We start from the raw sequence: 16,918 nt of genomic DNA on the forward strand, positions 1-16,918 counted from the left end.
TCAAAATGGGCGCTCAGGGTTATTGAAAAGATGACAAAAGGGAAAGGTTGTGTTTTTCCATCCTTAGGGCTTTTTTAATATAACATTAAAGAGCCAAAGTTGCTCCACAGGATTTCTAAAGACACCAAAACTATGAGCTGTGGTCATTGCCCTCTTCTCTGTATTTAGCAAGGGGCTTCTGGAGTGTCTTCACCATCTGCAGAAAAAAAAGAAGCATTTTTGGTTTGCGTTGTGTTGCTGGGTCTTATCTTCCCCTGTGTTCCCAGATCTACCAGTGAGTAAGATGTTTCTGCAATCCCTGCAGGAGCAGATGTTGGAGAAACTTCATTCAGATGCCCGAATGTTGATGCTGAACAATCCTACTCCAGTTAAAGCCAATATTTTTCCTTTTTCCCCCCAGTCAAAGAACTTTGGTCTTTGTGGCTCGCTGTGTGTACTCACTGCTTTGCAGTTGATCTTACCACTCCACAAGCCTGCAAAAGCCAAACTGGTAGGTCAAAGAGGAGTAGCTGTTGACACTGGCAGTGAGGAACATGTAAGGAGAAAGATAAACAGAGGGAAATCAGAGCCTGGATAAAGTAGATCTCCAAAGATAAAGTTTAGTTAAAGATAATGAGCTGGCCTTGTTTAAAAAGACAGCTGCAAAATAACCCAGTAGCTCCATGTGCTGGGGTTAAAGTTGACCCAGAATATACGTTTCATTGCTTTTGATAAATAAATAGTGGAGGGAAGATTTGGCAAAAAGCAACATTGCCCCCAGCCCTCTTCAGCAAAGTGTTTGATGTTAACAAGTTCTCTGGGTGTTTACTTTGTCCTCTGCGCGCGCTGGTGGAGCGGCGCTCCTGCCCTTGAACCGAGGGAGAATTCAAATAAACCAACCCCTTCGGCACAGCTGGGCTCTTCTGCCATCTGTGGCTTCCCAGAACAGCCCTGGCTCGCCTTGGGAACCAGCCTGGGCCACAGGATTGCCGGCTCTTCCCAGCAGCTGAAATAAATTTGCCGGATCAGATAAAACTGCCCAGAATTGTGAGCAGAACCCGACGACATTTCTTGCTGCCCTCTCAGGCTGTCAGTGTAACCTGGAGTGCAGTTTGCAGGCAGAAGTGGCAGTGAGCAAACAGCTCCATAAAATCCAGAGCGATTCTTTAATTACAATTGGAGGCTTTTCCTGATGCTTAATTTGCATATATATGTTACCATGCTGCTGTGATGATAAAATATGGTTATTTTTAAATAAACCGCAGGAATAATTTTGCTGTTGATATCTGGATCCAGCTTCTTGGAAAGCAAATGTCTCCATGAACACTCAGTAAATTAGGACTTACTCCTACCAAGCATGTGTGTTGCTGCACTTGTTTCTGTGCTCAAGTAAAACTCCTGGTTGTTGTGTGTGTGTTGGATATGTGTTTATATATGCAGCTGATAGATGAGATGTTTAAAGTGTATTTTGAGTGTTATCAGCAGCGGAATTGTATGGCTGGGCTGATAAATGAAGTAACTGTGCTAAATGAACTCAGATCTTATCCATCATAGCATTACGCAAGGCCAGTAGGACATTTAAGTGAATGATAGCTGCAGATTTATTGTTTTCTTGGAGAAATGAGTGTTTGATTGAGACTCAGAGTGTCAGAAGCACCATTCCTGGGACTCACCTCGTGCAAGCTTGGTTACTGGTTCTGTGATTTAGTTTGTATTTTGCTGGTTTAACAGTTTATTGTAGAGTCATTTCGGTTGGAAAAGACCTCTGGGATCATATTTAGTTTGTGTTTAGCTGGTTTAATGATGTAGTTTTTGTTTTTGATGATGAAAGTGAGATCTTCCGTAGCTGAATGGTTGTATGTGATCCAGCCATGAAGATAAAAGTGGATATAATGGATGTCCCAAAAGGATGTAGGAGAAAGCACCATTTGTTTGAGAACATAAATGAGAAGAAGAGTAATATTGGCACTTTTTTCATTGCTAGGGTTTGCCTGTAAAGCACAGCAGAAGGAGCCAGCAGGTGACAGGTCTCAGTGACCAGGTTTAGAGCAACTGTGAGCAGTAGCAGCATTGCAGCAGGAGATTCATAGAAACTTGTAAAACAAGTGCGGCCTGATGATAGATGGTCAAATGATTATTGTTTGCAAACAATATTATCTCCAATAGATAAGCTGTTTACTTTGGACTCCAGCTCCTCTGGGTGGAACAGAGTCTAATTTATCAAGGCAGAGCGGTTCAATGCGGATGCCTCATGCCCCAGCTGTGGAAAAACTCTTACATTATAAGAATAGTACTTGGAACCACAGTGAAGTTCAGCTCTAACTCACTTTTACAGATGGTTTCTATATTGCAAAGAATATTGGCTGTTTCCTGGTTGTGCTTTTTTTTTTCCTTCTTTAAACCCCAAACACTTTGTTGTAAGAGAGTTAAAAGACGAACTCCTGAAACTCACAGTAGACATGTGTCTGTTTGTTTTGTAGCTGTTTCCGTGCCTCGTCTTAATCTGGAGCTTTGGGCTTTCAATTTGGATAATCTGGCGCTATGCATCCAGCCCCCAGGCGCTTCCAGGCACTGCTCCTCATTGCTGCCACCAGCCTTGTCACTGCCACCAGCACAGGTAAGGTCACCCAAGCTGGGGGACTTGGAGGTTTTGGGGTTTAGCCCAAACTTTGGAACAAGCAGCGCTTGGGTGTGCATTTCAACTTTAATGGATATTGTCAATAATTTGATTTGAAGGAAGCATGGAGCACTGAAACGTAGCCTTACACTCAGTATATGACTTTGCTTGTGAAAACTTGGCTTGAGACAAGCGCCAGAACATGGAAGACTCTGGGTTATGTGGGTTTGTTCCTTGGGATCTCCATGGATTCAGCTGGACGCTGATTCTGCTTCATACAGTGCATCCTGTGTTCCCAGGGGTCGGGAGGGGTTTGGATTTGCAGGGGGAGAGGGGAATCAGCCCTTTGAAATGCGAAAGCTGATGCGTGGCTGCAGTTGGAACAGCTCTGGTGTTAAAAAAAGAAGAGGGATGGTTTTAATTGACACATCTGCTCTGTGTAGTCAGCTTGTCTTAACGTAACCACACAAAAAAGAAGCTTTTACTACTTTTAGCACTTCATAGCCAATCGTTATAAGCAAATGGGATAAATTTTATTTTTCAAGCAGTCATAGGAGATAAATTCCAGCTGCAGGGTCACTGCTACCAATTTTGCCTTTTACGCGAAGCACAAAGTGTTGGTGTCAGAAGTGAGGGCAGGGGCGAAGATGAAAGTAGCAGTATGATTTCATAGCAATTGGTGGGGAGAAAACCGAAAGGTCAGTGCTTCCCTCTTATCCCTGGAAATTCAAACTGAACTAATAGGAAAAACAGTTTTCTAATTAAAAGCTAAAAATGGACATCTGGAGTCCTGCGAAATGCTTGGATACCATTTTTATGGATTTCATCTTTTTTTGTTAAGTGAAGCCACACTTTAATTTCCAGTTTTATTTTATGTTTATGCAGATAGTTTATGGTTCAGTTAAAAATGTGCAGTTTCTCATCTGAAACTCATAACCAGAGCTGGGATGGACTGACTTGAGAAGAAAAGCATGAATCCAGGGCCCCACCTATAAGAAAACTGTCTCTGACTTGGATGTCATTTAATATCATCTTGACCCGTACTATCTGGAATTCCTTAGATCCTTTACAAACTAGAAGTTGTTTTTCCCTGCCAATGTGTCTATTTTAAATTTAGTTTTCTCTCCTAATTTGTGTTACTAACCAATTAAGTGTTACTGGTGTTAATTGCCTTTTGCTTGCTTCCTTCATGCAAAATCTTTAGTGGAGAATTCAATAGAAAACAAATGGAAATACTTCCCAGTGTTTCATTGGCCAGGATAGGAAAAAATCTCTTCCAACAAGCAGGAATTTTCTTTTGGCAAATAAATGGATTCTCATAACCAAGTTCTGTGGAATTGAACCTTTTATTTATTAGCAGCTCTTCCTGTTTCTGTTCATCTTTACTCGGTAAAGATAATGGATGCCCAATTCATCATCCTTGTCCTGATGAAGTCCATGTATTTGGAATTAGCAAGAGCCTTTGCTGTTCGTCCAGCTTTTTTTATCCGGCTATTTTTAATTAGTTCTGCAGACTCGGAGACGGTTCTGTGTAAATACCTGGCAGGCTCCTGCCATTTCTAGCATTTTACAAGTCACGTCCAGGCCTGCTTCATATGGGACAGATCAGCTACAGCTGCATGTTCCTGTGCTCCATCTCTTCAGGTGACGGGTGCTGTTTTCCTCTGGATAAATCCAGTGGGATTGCAGTTTTTGCTGGCCCTGGCAAGCGTGATGCCTCTGCCTTGTGCACACTTGGGGAGGTACCTCCTCCTTCCTGTACACTGCACCTAGCCCCATTTAATTATTGTTGCCCCCTTCATGGGGTTTGAATCTTGACGTTTTCCTGGTGTTTGAGAGCAAGCAGGAATCTCTCCTGAGTTCCTCTTGCCAAGGAAAAGGCAACACCTGCTTGAGTATCACTTGCAACTTGGAGTTTAGAGACCTTTTATATGGTGAGCCTTTCATACCAGTCAGCACATCATTAACCTTACCACCTGTGTCCATGCAAAATGCTGGTCTCTAACTCAATATCTATATTTTTCCTTCTAGATTTAACTCCCCGTTTTATTTCCGAGCCCTCATCTACTGTCCAGAAGTCTGGTGAGCCCGTCCAGCTCCACTGCTCTGCCCAGCCCTCCACAGCTCACCTTTCTTGGCTGTTTAATGGGAAGCCTCTGGCCAGCAGGGTGGGAGAAGTGGAAATCCAGTCAGGATCTTTGACAATCGTGTCCCTGAGCCCGGTGACGTGTGGCCACTATCAGTGTGTGGCGAGCAGCAGCGTGGGCGCCGTGCTGAGCCGGCCTGCCTCGGTGTCCATGGGCAGTAAGTTCATTTGCATTCCTGTTCTTTGCCCCTTGCCAGTTCTGTAGACCTCAGCTGGCTTGTATGGTTTGTTCTTTGACTTCTAGAAAACACTTAGGTCAAAATGTTCTGGGGTGTTTTTTTCCTCAGCCAGTACATAGAATATGATGGATTATACACTTCTTGCCTTTTTAAAATTATGTCATCTGAGGCGTGTCAGGTGATGCAGCCCTGGAACAGATTCCCCAGAAAGCTTGTGGATGACCATCCTTGGAGGCTTTTAAAGCCTCAGCTAGACCAAACCTTACCTGATGGATTTAGTGTTGGTGTCAGCCTCATTTCAGGTTGAAGGACCTCAAGAGTCTCTTTTAGCAAACACAAATATTATTCAGTGAAATAACATTCATTTCCATGAATTGGCCTGGAAATACAACATTCCCAAATGCTTCCCTTTGCAAAGGATGTTGAAATACCAGCTGAGCTGCCATGCCATTGTAGAAGCATGCTTGAGAGTTGAGGAGAAAGCAGTGGGAATTGTTGCCTGGGAAATAAGGGGGGGAGCTGCAGATTTTCATTTGATTTGATCAAACCAGTGTAGCTGTTCTTCAGGTCAGGACAGTTTTCTCTCCTTTAGGGACAGTTTCCCTTCTCTTAGTTGCACTGGTTCTTCTGATCAGTCTTTGCCTTGATGCTTGATGTGTAAATTATTTGACCTCAAGGGACTTCAGAAGAGGAAGAGCAATGTTTTCCACATGAAAAAGACGATGTGGCGCTGAGAATAGGAGTACAATATTCCTGCATGAGCATAATTTGTCTGCTTGGGATCTCGGGACTGTCTGAATCAGGTCTTTGTCAAGCAGGGTTTGAGTGATTTCTCTGCAAGGGTACCTCATCTATGGGGCATGTCCAAAATCCCCTCGGGAGGAAAATCTCTTATAAGTGTTTTGGTAAAGTACTGACCCATGGCCAGTCCCTCTCAAGAGAGCTCTAAGGGTGGCCAACATAGGAAAACTTCACAACCTCAAAGATGTTTGAACGTGGAGGGAGTAGAAGAGCAGCTTTCACACTTCCCTCCTCCCTTGGAAGTTTTGGCAGCACACGGGAAGGTGCTGGGAGCTCTCTGCCTGCCTCGCAGCACTGCTGTGTTCATTATCATCACAGAAAGACAATTCCATGTTTTTATGGACAGTCTTCCTGCTGTTAGTGTGAATTGTCTCCTGTAGCGCCTGCACAGCCTGTGAAGAGTCCTGCAGCCTTTCCAGTGTCTTTGCTGGCTTTTCTAGGAGCAGTTGAGGGGGTGTAGGAATTATTTTTTCTCCTCACTATTCCCATGTAAAAGCTGGTGCTTTTTGTAGTAAGGAGGTGGATAAGGAGGGTTTGTGCTGTAATGGGCTGCAGGATAGACCAGGCCTGTCAATGTGAATGTCCAAAAGCTGCACCAGAGAATGTAATCAGCATGAAACCAGCTGTATTCTGAGCACAAATACTGAGTTTACTGCCCTTCCCCTCTCCCAAGCCGTGGCTGCTCTTACCCTGTTCCTAACTCTCTCCAGGTTTAGCTGACTTTGATGCTTCGGTGACGGCTGCTGTTGCAGCAGAGGAAGGAGGCACAGCTCTCATCGGCTGCAAGGTGCCAGAAAGTCACCCCAAAGCACAGGTTCGCTTCCAAGTGCGGGGGAAATGGCTGGAACAATCAACAGGTGAGGGTGAGGTGTTTTGTGCAATATAAATATCCAGCAAAAGCTTACCTGGAGTTTTTATTTTGCACCTAAAGGAAAAAATCCTCCCTAAACTTGCAGAACTTCCTGTGCAAATCACTTTATCTAAACCTACCCTTGGAAATTAATCTCCTTTGCATGCTGATTTCTTTGTCATCCTATATTTAGAATAAATAGGTATAGCTGACAAATTAGTTTTAAAATATTACAAAAAAGGAAGACTTCTTTTGAAACTAAATTAAATTTATTCCTCTTTTTGCCTTCCCCACTTGTTTAGACAACTACCTAATTCTTCCATCTGGAAACCTGCAAATTTTGAATGTATCTTTAGAAGACAGAGGATCTTACAAGTGTGCAGCATACAACCCAGTTACTCACGACCTCAGAGTAGAACTCACTGCACGGAAGCTCACAGTCACACGTGAGTATTCAGTTCAGCTTTCCAGAATTAATGCAGCTCAAGCAGAATAAATAACATCCCTGAGGTTTTTAGCAAGGGCATATCAGTGCCTCCTCTATCATATTATGTAAGATCTCTCCTGCATTCTTTGCACATTCAGTTCTTATTTCCCCTCACTGTGGAGGAGCAGCATGACTGCTTTTCAAATCCCAGGAAGTCACCCTTGCAAAGGGAATACTGCTAATACTTCTGTCCCCAAATCTGTTTTGGAGCAGGGCTTCTGAAAGAGAGTGTTACAACATTGTGCTCAGTCCCAAGTGCAGTGTTTGAAAGATATGGAGGAGGACAGGGAATGGGAAGGGAAGGTGTGGTTTAAAAGCTTGGTTGGTTCCTCCTGCAAGGAAAGGCTGAGAAAATTGGGATTGTTCAGCCTGTAAAATAGAAGGCTTAGAGGTGACCTAGTTGTGGCCTTCCAGTACCTGAAGGGAGCCTACAAGGAAAATGGAGAGAGTGGGACTGGAGTGACAGGACCAGGGGGAATGGCTTCACACTGATAGAGAGTAGGTGTGGATTAGATATTGGGAAGAAATTCTTCCTTGTGAGGGTTGTGAGACCCTGTGAGGCTCTCTCCCCATGGAAGCTGTGGCTGCCCCATCCCTGGAAGTGTTCAAGGCCAGGTTGGACAGGGTTTGGAACGACCTGGTCTAGTGGAAGGTGACCAGAAGCCCAAACCATTCTGTGATTCAATTCTACAATGTATCTCCTTCCCTCCAGGCCCTTCTTCAGGTGGCTCCCACATCCTTCACCCGCTGGCTCCGCAGAGCCTGGCAGTGCCCCTGCACAGCGCCCTGACCCTGGAGTGTGTGGTCAGTGGGTCAGCTCCTGTCCACTGGGTTAAGGATGGCCGGGATGCGCTGAGGAGAGGCAGCTGGAGGCTGCTGCACTCTCACCTGGTGACAGACCGGCTCGAGGCATCGGATGCTGGAAATTACTCCTGCCTGGTGGGAAGTGACTCTGGAGCAGTGAAATATGTTAACTATTCGCTTGCTGTACTTGGTAAGAAGGAAGGACATTCTCACATCCAGGCAACAAATGTTCCCTTCATATATGTGCTAGTTTTGGCATCTGCTTCCAAACAGCCTCACATTCTTTCTCAGCCTTAAGCATATTAAAATAAAGAATACAGATTTGTTTCGAATGACCATAGCCCATCCCAAGTTAAAATCTGTAATTATTTATCTACTCAAACCATTTGCAGTCTGAAATAATGAAAAGTGAGGGATAACAAACTCCAAGGGAGGAACTGATCCATTTATTTTCCTACAGAGTGCCAGTGTCAGTAATGTGCCAGGAACCAGATTTGCTTCTTTTGAGGTTGTATGTGAGAAAAAAAACTGGCAAGGGGAGGTGACATGTTTGGATGAGAACATAAACAAAAGCAAAAGAAACATAATCATGTATTTGGCCTCTTTTGTTTGGCTTCTAGTTGTTCCTCCTCTCCCCTTTCTGTTGTACAGATTTTCCTGGTTTTGAGTTTTTTTGCATTTATGACTGTTTTTGTTTGGGCTTTAAAAGGTGTATGCTGGAGTTATTCAGAAAACAGGGTGTTGACACACAACACACCTTTTCTGGGGGGATGTCACTAATGAATTATTTATAAAATAGAAGTGTTTTATTTACAAGATTAATGCAAACACGTGGCTGTTGGAATAAAAAGGAGAAACCATTCAAGTAGGCCCATGTGTGGGAAAACCAGCTCCGAGCTGTGCAGACTGTGGTACTTGATCAGCCTTTAGATGTGATAAGCCTGTGTAATGTTTCACAGCAGTTTTTCCAGGACTTAGTCTAAGTCATTCATGTAAAATCATTTCCCTTTCCAGAACCTGCCTCACTCTCCAGGGGGCTGCAGGATGAAACTGTGGCTACTGGAGCGAGCGTTCATTTCTGGTGTGATGTTCATGGCAGTCCTGCTCCAACCCTCACCTGGCTCCACAATGCAGCTCCTCTCCATCTCTCCCCACGACATTTCCCCGTGGGAAACCACCTGCGGATCTGTGGGGTCACCCTGGAGGACTCTGGCTTGTACCAGTGTGTGGCAAACAATGGAATTGGCTTTGTGCAGTCCACGGGGAGACTCCGAGTCCAGCCAGGTAGGAGCACTTGCAGCCCTCAAGAATTCACACTGAACATTTGTACTTTAAGCTTTCTTCTGTTTTGGCTTTTTTCCTCTGGATTAAGTATTAATTTGTTTCTGACCACTCATCTTACAAAGAAGGTGCTTTCAGCTGGATTTTAAGAGATGTAGGGATTTCTGTGGCTACTTGATACTTAAAACCTAGATTATCTGCTGCAATCAAATCAGCTTACGATTGGATTTGATGCGATTTATTCTTAAATAGAATCAGGATCCTGTTGTGCTGGATGAACTGGTACTCTTAGCAGTATTGGCTGCTGAGTAGTTAAGCCTGTTCCATAATCAAGTTTACACAACAATCATCAGGTTTGGGGTTAATGCACACTTCCCCTGTATCCAATTGGCAGGATCAGGTACCAGTAGTCTTTCTGATCACTTTTCAGTCTAAGATACCTTCTAATACCCAGAGAAGTTGATTTCTGCTGGCACAAGGATGTTGGTAAGACTGTTGCTGTCCCTGTTCACTCCCTGTCATGCGTAGCTGAAACTTCAAACCTTCTCTGGACCAGTTATGGTTGGTGTGAGCTGTGCAGAGCCTGGCTGAGCAGAGATTTCGTGACCTCTTCATGTGTGGAGTGGACTAAGCCAGTCTTGCCTACACTGTGTTCCTTGCTGACAGTCAAGTCTTTGCCATTTAGAGAATTTAAAGTGTGGTTTGAGTGTAGGTTTTTATCAGCCTTCTCTAAGGAGGAGGCTGTGCTGATCTCTTCAGTCTGGACAGGGAGTCTGGAGATGCTGTGTAGAGAAGAAATAATTGTTAAAATTATTTTTTTAATTGTATTGACTTGTTCTGGCATTAAGCATCATATTCCTTAGCTGAATGAATTCCCTGGTTGTATTTCCCCCCAGGCAAAGGCTCTGTCCCTGTCATCGTCTCCTCCCCAGTGAACACCACTGTGGTGGCTGGCGGGGATGTCACCCTGTCCTGCAATGCCACTGGCCTGCCCGCACCCCTGATCCGCTGGTACGACAGCAGAGGCCTGATCAGCCACCCCACCCAGGTGCTCCATCCCAAAGCACAGCAGCCTCCCCTGGCAGGGCTGCACCTGACAGAGCCCTCCTGTCCCTCCGTGCCCCAGGCAGGCTGGGGCTCCCTGCACCTGAGCAATGTGACTGCAGAGTGCGCTGGGCAGTTCCGCTGCGAGGCCAGCAACGAGCACGGCTCTGCCCTGGCCACAGCCTTCCTGACTGTCGGTGAGTTGAAGCCCCAAACCGCCCTGGTTTAGGTGAAAAATGCCTCAGAATAAGAAAAGAGTGGCAGGTGGGTAGGGTGGAGTCTCAGGGAAATGAAACAGAGAAGTCTTAGTTGTCTTCATGGACCAGTTCCTCCCTCCCACCTTAGGCAAAGGAAGAAATGCTGTGTGCATTGCATGGACTAGGCATCTTATTTGTGGTAAAAATTATCCAAGGGTGGTATTTTTTATTTATTTCTTGAAATTGCTACTAGGAAAAGACAGTACTTGAACTAAAGGCAAGATGGGAGAGAGCCTTTCCTTACACTGGACATTAATAACAGGTTTGAGCTCCCCCAAGTTCCCTTCAAAAGAACTGAGATAAAGATTTTTAGTTACGTGAAGTGACTTAAATTTCTCAGCTCTTTCAGCACCTTGCCTTAGTTAATTTAGCTGAATGCCAGGGAGGTTTCAGGTCAGTGGGATTTAATATGTGGCCCCATATTTAAAGTTCTTTGGTTAGAGTTTAAAACTCCTGTAAATAACATGAAAAGATGCTTAAAGGTTCACTTAGGGGAAAAAAAGAAAGAAGAAACCTCAAGAAAGTGATCCCATCATGTAGTTTTATAAATCAGTTATTTTTGGACCTTGCTGAGTGGAAACACGAAACTAAATATCATCCCAGAATTCAGCCTGTGTTAAAGAGAAAAATCCCACTGCTTTGCCTCAGAATTTTATGGCAGTGAGTTCAATTTTAATGCTTTGTTTATTAACTTTTATCGGTTTCTAATACGTTGTACTGGCTGCTGATTATGGTGCAGAGGGTGGTTAAGGCATTTGGTTTTGATATAAAAAGTCCCTGAGGACTTGCTGGGAGCTGTTAGGGGTTTAGAACAGCTCCCAGCCATGCCAAAGACGTGCTCAGACACTCAGCTGTTTAGTGAAGAATTCCTGCCAGGTAACACTTCTGAAGCACCTGAATGACTTCAGCTGGGATTCCAGTGCATTGCTTTGGTAGCAGGATCAGCTTAAGGACCTCTCAGCCTCAGTACCTGGTCCCACAATTTTCCTTGTTCTAGCACACAATAAGAGAGTTCATTTGGCTGAAAAATGTATATATATATTTTTTTCCTTCTGCTGGATCTATTCCAGGCTGTGATTCATTGCATGGTCTTACAGCGGGCAGGACAACTTCAGTTGCCATCATAGTGAGAAACCACCAAAATGTAAAATGATGCCTCGGGATCCCATACCCATGGCCCTCCCTTCTTTTGAGTCTTTTTCAGACAGTTGTGGGGTTGGCCTGTATGGCAGGAGCTTCCCAGAGCGACCGAACTCAAGGTTAAATCTCAAAAATAACTTCGTCTAATGGAAATGAAGGAGAAAAATACACTCCAGGCAGTCTGAGTAGAAGGAGAGGGAGTGAAAACCACAAGAAGGAGCATTTAGTCTAGGCAGGTGGTTGTTTCAGGGGCAAACAGGCTAAAGTTGCTCCTACAGAAACCTTAGAGAAGCTCTGAGAAGTCCTGAGGTGATTTGGAACACTTGCCAGGTGTGGTGACCTCAGTGATGTGCTGCATTCAGGTTTTCAGAGGGCTTTCCCAGCCTGTGCTGAGGTATTGGGAGAGCTTGTGAACAGGGAGGATCCTCTGGCTGTTAAAGAAACAGGGAAGAAACGCCTGGGAATGTGATCTGTTTGCACAGCAGGGACAAAAGCTGGAGCTTCCAGCACAGCCAGGACACAGCAGCAGGATGGGCTCTACCTGGGGCTGTACCCCAGGCAGGGAGGTAGGAGGAGAACAAGAAAAGGTGCTGTGAAACACAGCAGATGGGGAAGAGGTTTCTGCAGGAGGAGAGGCTGAAAAGGTCAGGGCTCTGCACCTTGAAAATGAGGCAGCTGAAGGGAGAAACAACAGCGAGCAGTGGATATTACAGAGTATATTAATATCTGTAATATCTCTGGGTATTACAGAGAGTGTGAGTAACAGCTCTGCAGCCAGCCTGGGAGGGTTGGGGTGGTTCATCCTGGAGAAGAGGAGGATCTAGGGAGATCTTCAAGCCCTTTCCAGTGCCTAAAGGGGCTCCAGGAGAGCTGGAGAGGGACTTTGGACAGGGGATGGAGGCACAGGACAAGGGGGAATGGCTTCCCAATGCCAGAGGGCAGGGATAGATGGGATATTGGGAAGAAACTGTTCCCTGTGAGGGTGGGGAGGCCCTGGCACAGGGTGCCCAGAGAAGCTGTGGCTGCCCCTGGATCCCTGGAAGTGTCCAAGGCCAGGCTGGATGGGACTTGGAGCAACCTGGGGTAGTGGAAGGTGTCCCTGCCTTGGAGCGGAACTGGACAGCCTTTAAGGTCCCTTCCAACCCAAATCATTCTGGGATTCTATGAATACATTCTTTTAATACCCAAATTTGGGACATTTAGTCCTTCTCCAGGTGCCGGTGGAGTCAGGATTTTGGGCTCATGCAGCCTTTGGTCTGCCCCAGCTCAGTGCTGCTGGTGTTCCCAGTGGGGTTGGGAAGCTGAGGAATTAAAATCCCCATGGCTAAGGGGAAAGGGGTGGCACTGAGAGCAGCAGCCAAAAAAAGTTGCATAATGACACAGCAGCAGAGAGAAGGCTGATGTGCTGGGTTATATGGGTAGTAATTATACCAGAAACTTTGCAGAAAGAGCTTAGATCTGAATTACTTAATGGCAATTGTTACCCGGGGTTTGTTTTCCAAAGCAAAAATACAAACAACCCAGCAGTTGTTGACGACTCCCCTCCCGCAGCAATAAACACAGCGCTGGCTGTGGGTCTGCTGTCACCAGCTGAAACCACAACTCATTCTCCACTCCCAGAGTCCGTGTCCCCAGTGCCAGCAGGCGTCAAACCAAACCGTGCCCACCCACATCCTCAGGGTCCACCACGGTGCTGAGGGCCTTCCACCTCCTCCCATTTGTTTCCAATATCGAGCCCTTCCCGCTGCTCCCCTGACAGCGGAGATACCCTTTCTCTCGGGGATTGTTCTGGGAGTGTCTGACATTTTAAGACCATCTGGCTTTGGGGACATCCTCCCCACGTTGTTCCCTTCTCCCTGTCTCTGAATTTTGTGGCATTGCTAAATAAATGAGAAGAAACAAACAAGGAATGCTTGCCGAGAGCGTGTCTTCAATTTGAAAAGAGAACTTTCCTTCCCAGCTTTTTAAAAAGTGGCCAAAAATAGCAGCCACACTTGCTGCTGGTATTTTAATGGAGGTTTGGAGGAATCTGAGTCAGCCAGGCTAACACTGCCTAGGCTTTACATTACCAAGGAATTTGTTTGTTTTGTAAACCAAGTTCCCTTCATTCCCTTCCCCTTCCAGACCCCGGCACGTAACATAAACCTACACAAATCTGAAAGGACGGACAGGGCTCCGAACATCTGGCTGTCCTGCTGCTGCCGTGTGCAGCCTTGTGCTGCTTCCCAAACCTTCTTGCTTTAAGCACTGACGTTTTCTTGTCCTGGATAATCTCAGATGTCCAACCTGCTATCCTTTTCCTGCCTGGAATTCTGATGAGCCCTGCATCAGCCGAACAGGGCTTTTTTTTTTTTTGTCTTGTGGTCTCTTTTAGACTACTGATATTATAGAGATTCTTTTTTTCATACCACCAAAAGTAAATAGGATGGAGGAGACTGGAGAAGGATTTCTAGAAATGCGTCGGTATTAAATTGCATGTAGATCTTCCTGTAAACTGAGTTTATTCTCAGCATAAATTTTCAAATGAAGTAGTTGAGTTGTGCAGCTTCCAAAGCTTCTCCAAATTACAGCTAAAACCTCAGAAACTGGGGTAGGAGAATGTCCTCTTGTGTGCATGCCAGTGCAGGCCATGAAAAGTTCCTTGTACAACCGCGTACAAATTACTCTGTCTCACAAATTTAGCTATATACTTATTTATTTCTTTTAACATGCATTACCATGACTTAATTTAGTGGAGATACAGTCAAACCGTGCCTGTAGACTTTGAGTTTCAGGTTTTCTCTCTTTGCTACCATGAAAAAAACACCAAACCAAATAAAACAAACCAAACCCCACTGCTGTGCCCTGAAAAAACATGCAGGCCACAGCTTGGCACCAGGCTCAGATCTGTGTGGGCACCTCTAGGCCTGGCGTTTTGCAGCAGGGCTTGTTTGGAAATGTCACCCTGGAATGATTTAGCGTCCCCTCGGCGCGGGGCGAACGTACGTCATCGTGGGGATGTAACCAGACCCTCCCTTTGCAGTTCCTCCAGCAGCTGGCACGAGAGCAGGAGAAACAGCTCCTCTGGAGCTTGCCCAGGGCGATGAGAGCGGTGGCGACCTCGGGGCAGAAATGGTGTTTCCAAGCTCGCCTGCAACAAAGTCGCCTCTGGATGTGGCCGCGATGGAGAAAGCGTCGGGAGCAGCTGCTCCGCCCGAGGCGCCCATCATCCTGAGCCCCCCGCAGACACCCAAGCCAGACACCTACAGCCTGGTGTGGCGGCCAGGCCGCGCTGGGGGCCTGCCCATCAACGCCTACTTTGTCAAATATCGCAAGGTACCATCCCTGCTCCCCCGTGGGACAGCGCCTTTCTGTGGGTTTCTCAACCAGCACGTGGGCTCAGAGAGAACACAGTGTGTAGTTGAAGCACAAGGTTCCTGTGCCCACACAGCTTGTTGGAGGGGTGGCTGATGTTGTCATAAATACACTCTTCTGTCTAGTTTTAAGATTTACTCAGGTTTTTCTGTCCTTCACAGTGTCATTATGGGGAATGGGGCTCCAGGGCATGTTGTGTTCATCATCAGTGGGGTTAAAAATGCATTTATGTGAGCAAGCTTGAATCTGTGTGTGAGAGCAGAAGGGAAGTTGTTTTACCTTAGTAGGTAACCAAGTTTGCTGCTCTGCGTTCCAAAGGGACTCAAATGAACTGAAGTTATCAAATATGAAGGTGAACTAAAATTGGCTGAGCAGTATGTACTATGGCATTAAGAATGGTGTGTCAACACCCAGCTCTTTTGCTTAACATCACATGGGATTCCTGGGGTGTCCTGTGCAGAGCCAGGAGCTGGACTTGGTGATCCTTGTAGGCCACTTTCAGCTCAGGAGATTCTGTGATTCTAAAATCAGAATCAAGCAATGCCTGCATCTGTTCTTCCAAGCAAACCAGTTTTCCACGTGGCAAAGCCGTTTGATTTATTTTTCATAAGCTTTTTAATCCTCTACATCCTGATCTTGTCTTAGCCTGGGGGGAATGCTTAGATTTTTGACCTGTTGGTTCCTGAAAACCAAGTGCCAGAGTTTGTTGGTGATAATTTCTCATCCAAAGGCAGTTGGTTCGTGTTCATGTAAGCCCTGGAAGCTCTGAATGCTTTTTTGACCTTTTTGATGCTCTCCCTTCTCTCACACCAATCCTTTCCACATTAAATGTGCTCACTCATGCATTTCTCAGCAGGGAATTTATCCTGGCTTTTAGGGTGGTGCTCTCTTTGTGTCATTAAATTATTTTATTGATTTCCCTCTTGTAATAAAGGGGAAAAAGGTTGGGGAAATAAAAGCCTTGGAGTGGTTGCTGTAGAAGAAAATAGTTGAACAAAGACCTCTGGCATAACCTTTGATAATCCAGCATTTAGATCTGCCTCCAATGTTTTATTAAAGTCTTATATTGTTTAGTAGTTTATTTTTGATGGAATCTTTGTCTTTTCCTTTGGGATTTGGGGTAATGTTTTCCTGCAAAGGTCAAGCATTAAGGGACTACCCAGAATCTCTCTCTTTTTTTAATGGAGCTGGTGGTTTCACTGTTAAATTAAATGGTGTTCTCATTTTTGTTTTAAAAGAAAAGGAAACATGCATTGATAAACTCAAATCTTTGGTCTCCCTGCTGACTTCTTCCCCAGTATTAAGGAGTAACCAAGACATGCTTTTTGTTGCCCATTTTAGCCAATAAATACTTTAAAATGCTGAAGTACAGGGAAAGCTGGGCTAGTACAGGGAAAATCTCCTTTTCGTTGGGTTATTGGGTTCAGCCCTTTAGTAACACACAGCTGAAGGCTGACTGAAGGCTTGAAAATCATTTGGGCTCTCGTAGTTTTAGCCACGAGTGAAAATGAAAAAAATAAATGGTCAAAACCAACCGTGTATATGTGCATGGAGAGGGAAAATAAGTTTATCCAAGGAGTGCTGTGAAAGTGGCTGCAAAGCTGGTGGTTTGTAGCAGAAGCACCTGGAGACAAACCACAGGTAAATGCAGGAAAACAGAAAGAGTTTTAACAAGGGGCAGAGGTGCTCTGGGTGCTGTGTGTGTGAGCAATGCGGGGTGTGAGGATTGCCCAGTTGTGACTCTGTTTCTCCCCTGTGCACAGCTGGAGGACGGTGTGAGTGCAGCAGGCAGCTGGCACACGGTGAGGGTGCCCGGCAGCGAGAACGAGCTGCGCCTCACCGAGCTGGAGCCCTCCAGCCTCTACGAGGTGCTGATGGTGGCCAGGAGCGCCGCCGGCGAGGGCCAGCCGGCCATGCTGACCTTCCGCACCAGCAAGGGTAGGTGCAGCACAATGTGCCCTGTGTCCCGGCCTGCCTGA

At 45.6% G+C, this 16,918-nt stretch overlaps 1 protein-coding gene across 3 annotated transcripts in view; it reads left to right on the forward strand.

The window, feature by feature from the left end:
* The window catches only part of CDON (cell adhesion associated, oncogene regulated), a 53,712-nt gene that overhangs the window by 16,679 nt on the left and 20,115 nt on the right, over positions 1-16,918 (forward strand). For 2 of the 3 annotated variants that reach the window (XM_085081920.1, XM_085081921.1), the window contains exons 2-10: positions 2,460-2,596; positions 4,628-4,900; positions 6,433-6,579; positions 6,875-7,018; positions 7,772-8,053; positions 8,878-9,147; positions 10,041-10,385; positions 14,608-14,900; positions 16,703-16,877. In XM_085081920.1, coding sequence (XP_084938046.1) covers positions 2,521-2,596; positions 4,628-4,900; positions 6,433-6,579; positions 6,875-7,018; positions 7,772-8,053; positions 8,878-9,147; positions 10,041-10,385; positions 14,608-14,900; positions 16,703-16,877 — 2,005 coding nt within the window. In that variant the 5' untranslated portion in view covers positions 2,460-2,520. Of the gene's footprint in view, positions 1-470; positions 491-2,459; positions 2,597-4,627; positions 4,901-6,432; positions 6,580-6,874; positions 7,019-7,771; positions 8,054-8,877; positions 9,148-10,040; positions 10,386-14,607; positions 14,901-16,702; positions 16,878-16,918 lie in introns of those variants that run through there. The other variant, XM_085081922.1, reaches the window with a different exon arrangement.

This window comes from Lichenostomus cassidix, chromosome 24, assembly GCF_008360975.1.
Source record: "Lichenostomus cassidix isolate B80296 chromosome 24, HeHo_3.0, whole genome shotgun sequence".
Lineage (NCBI taxonomy): Eukaryota > Metazoa > Chordata > Aves > Passeriformes > Meliphagidae > Lichenostomus > Lichenostomus cassidix.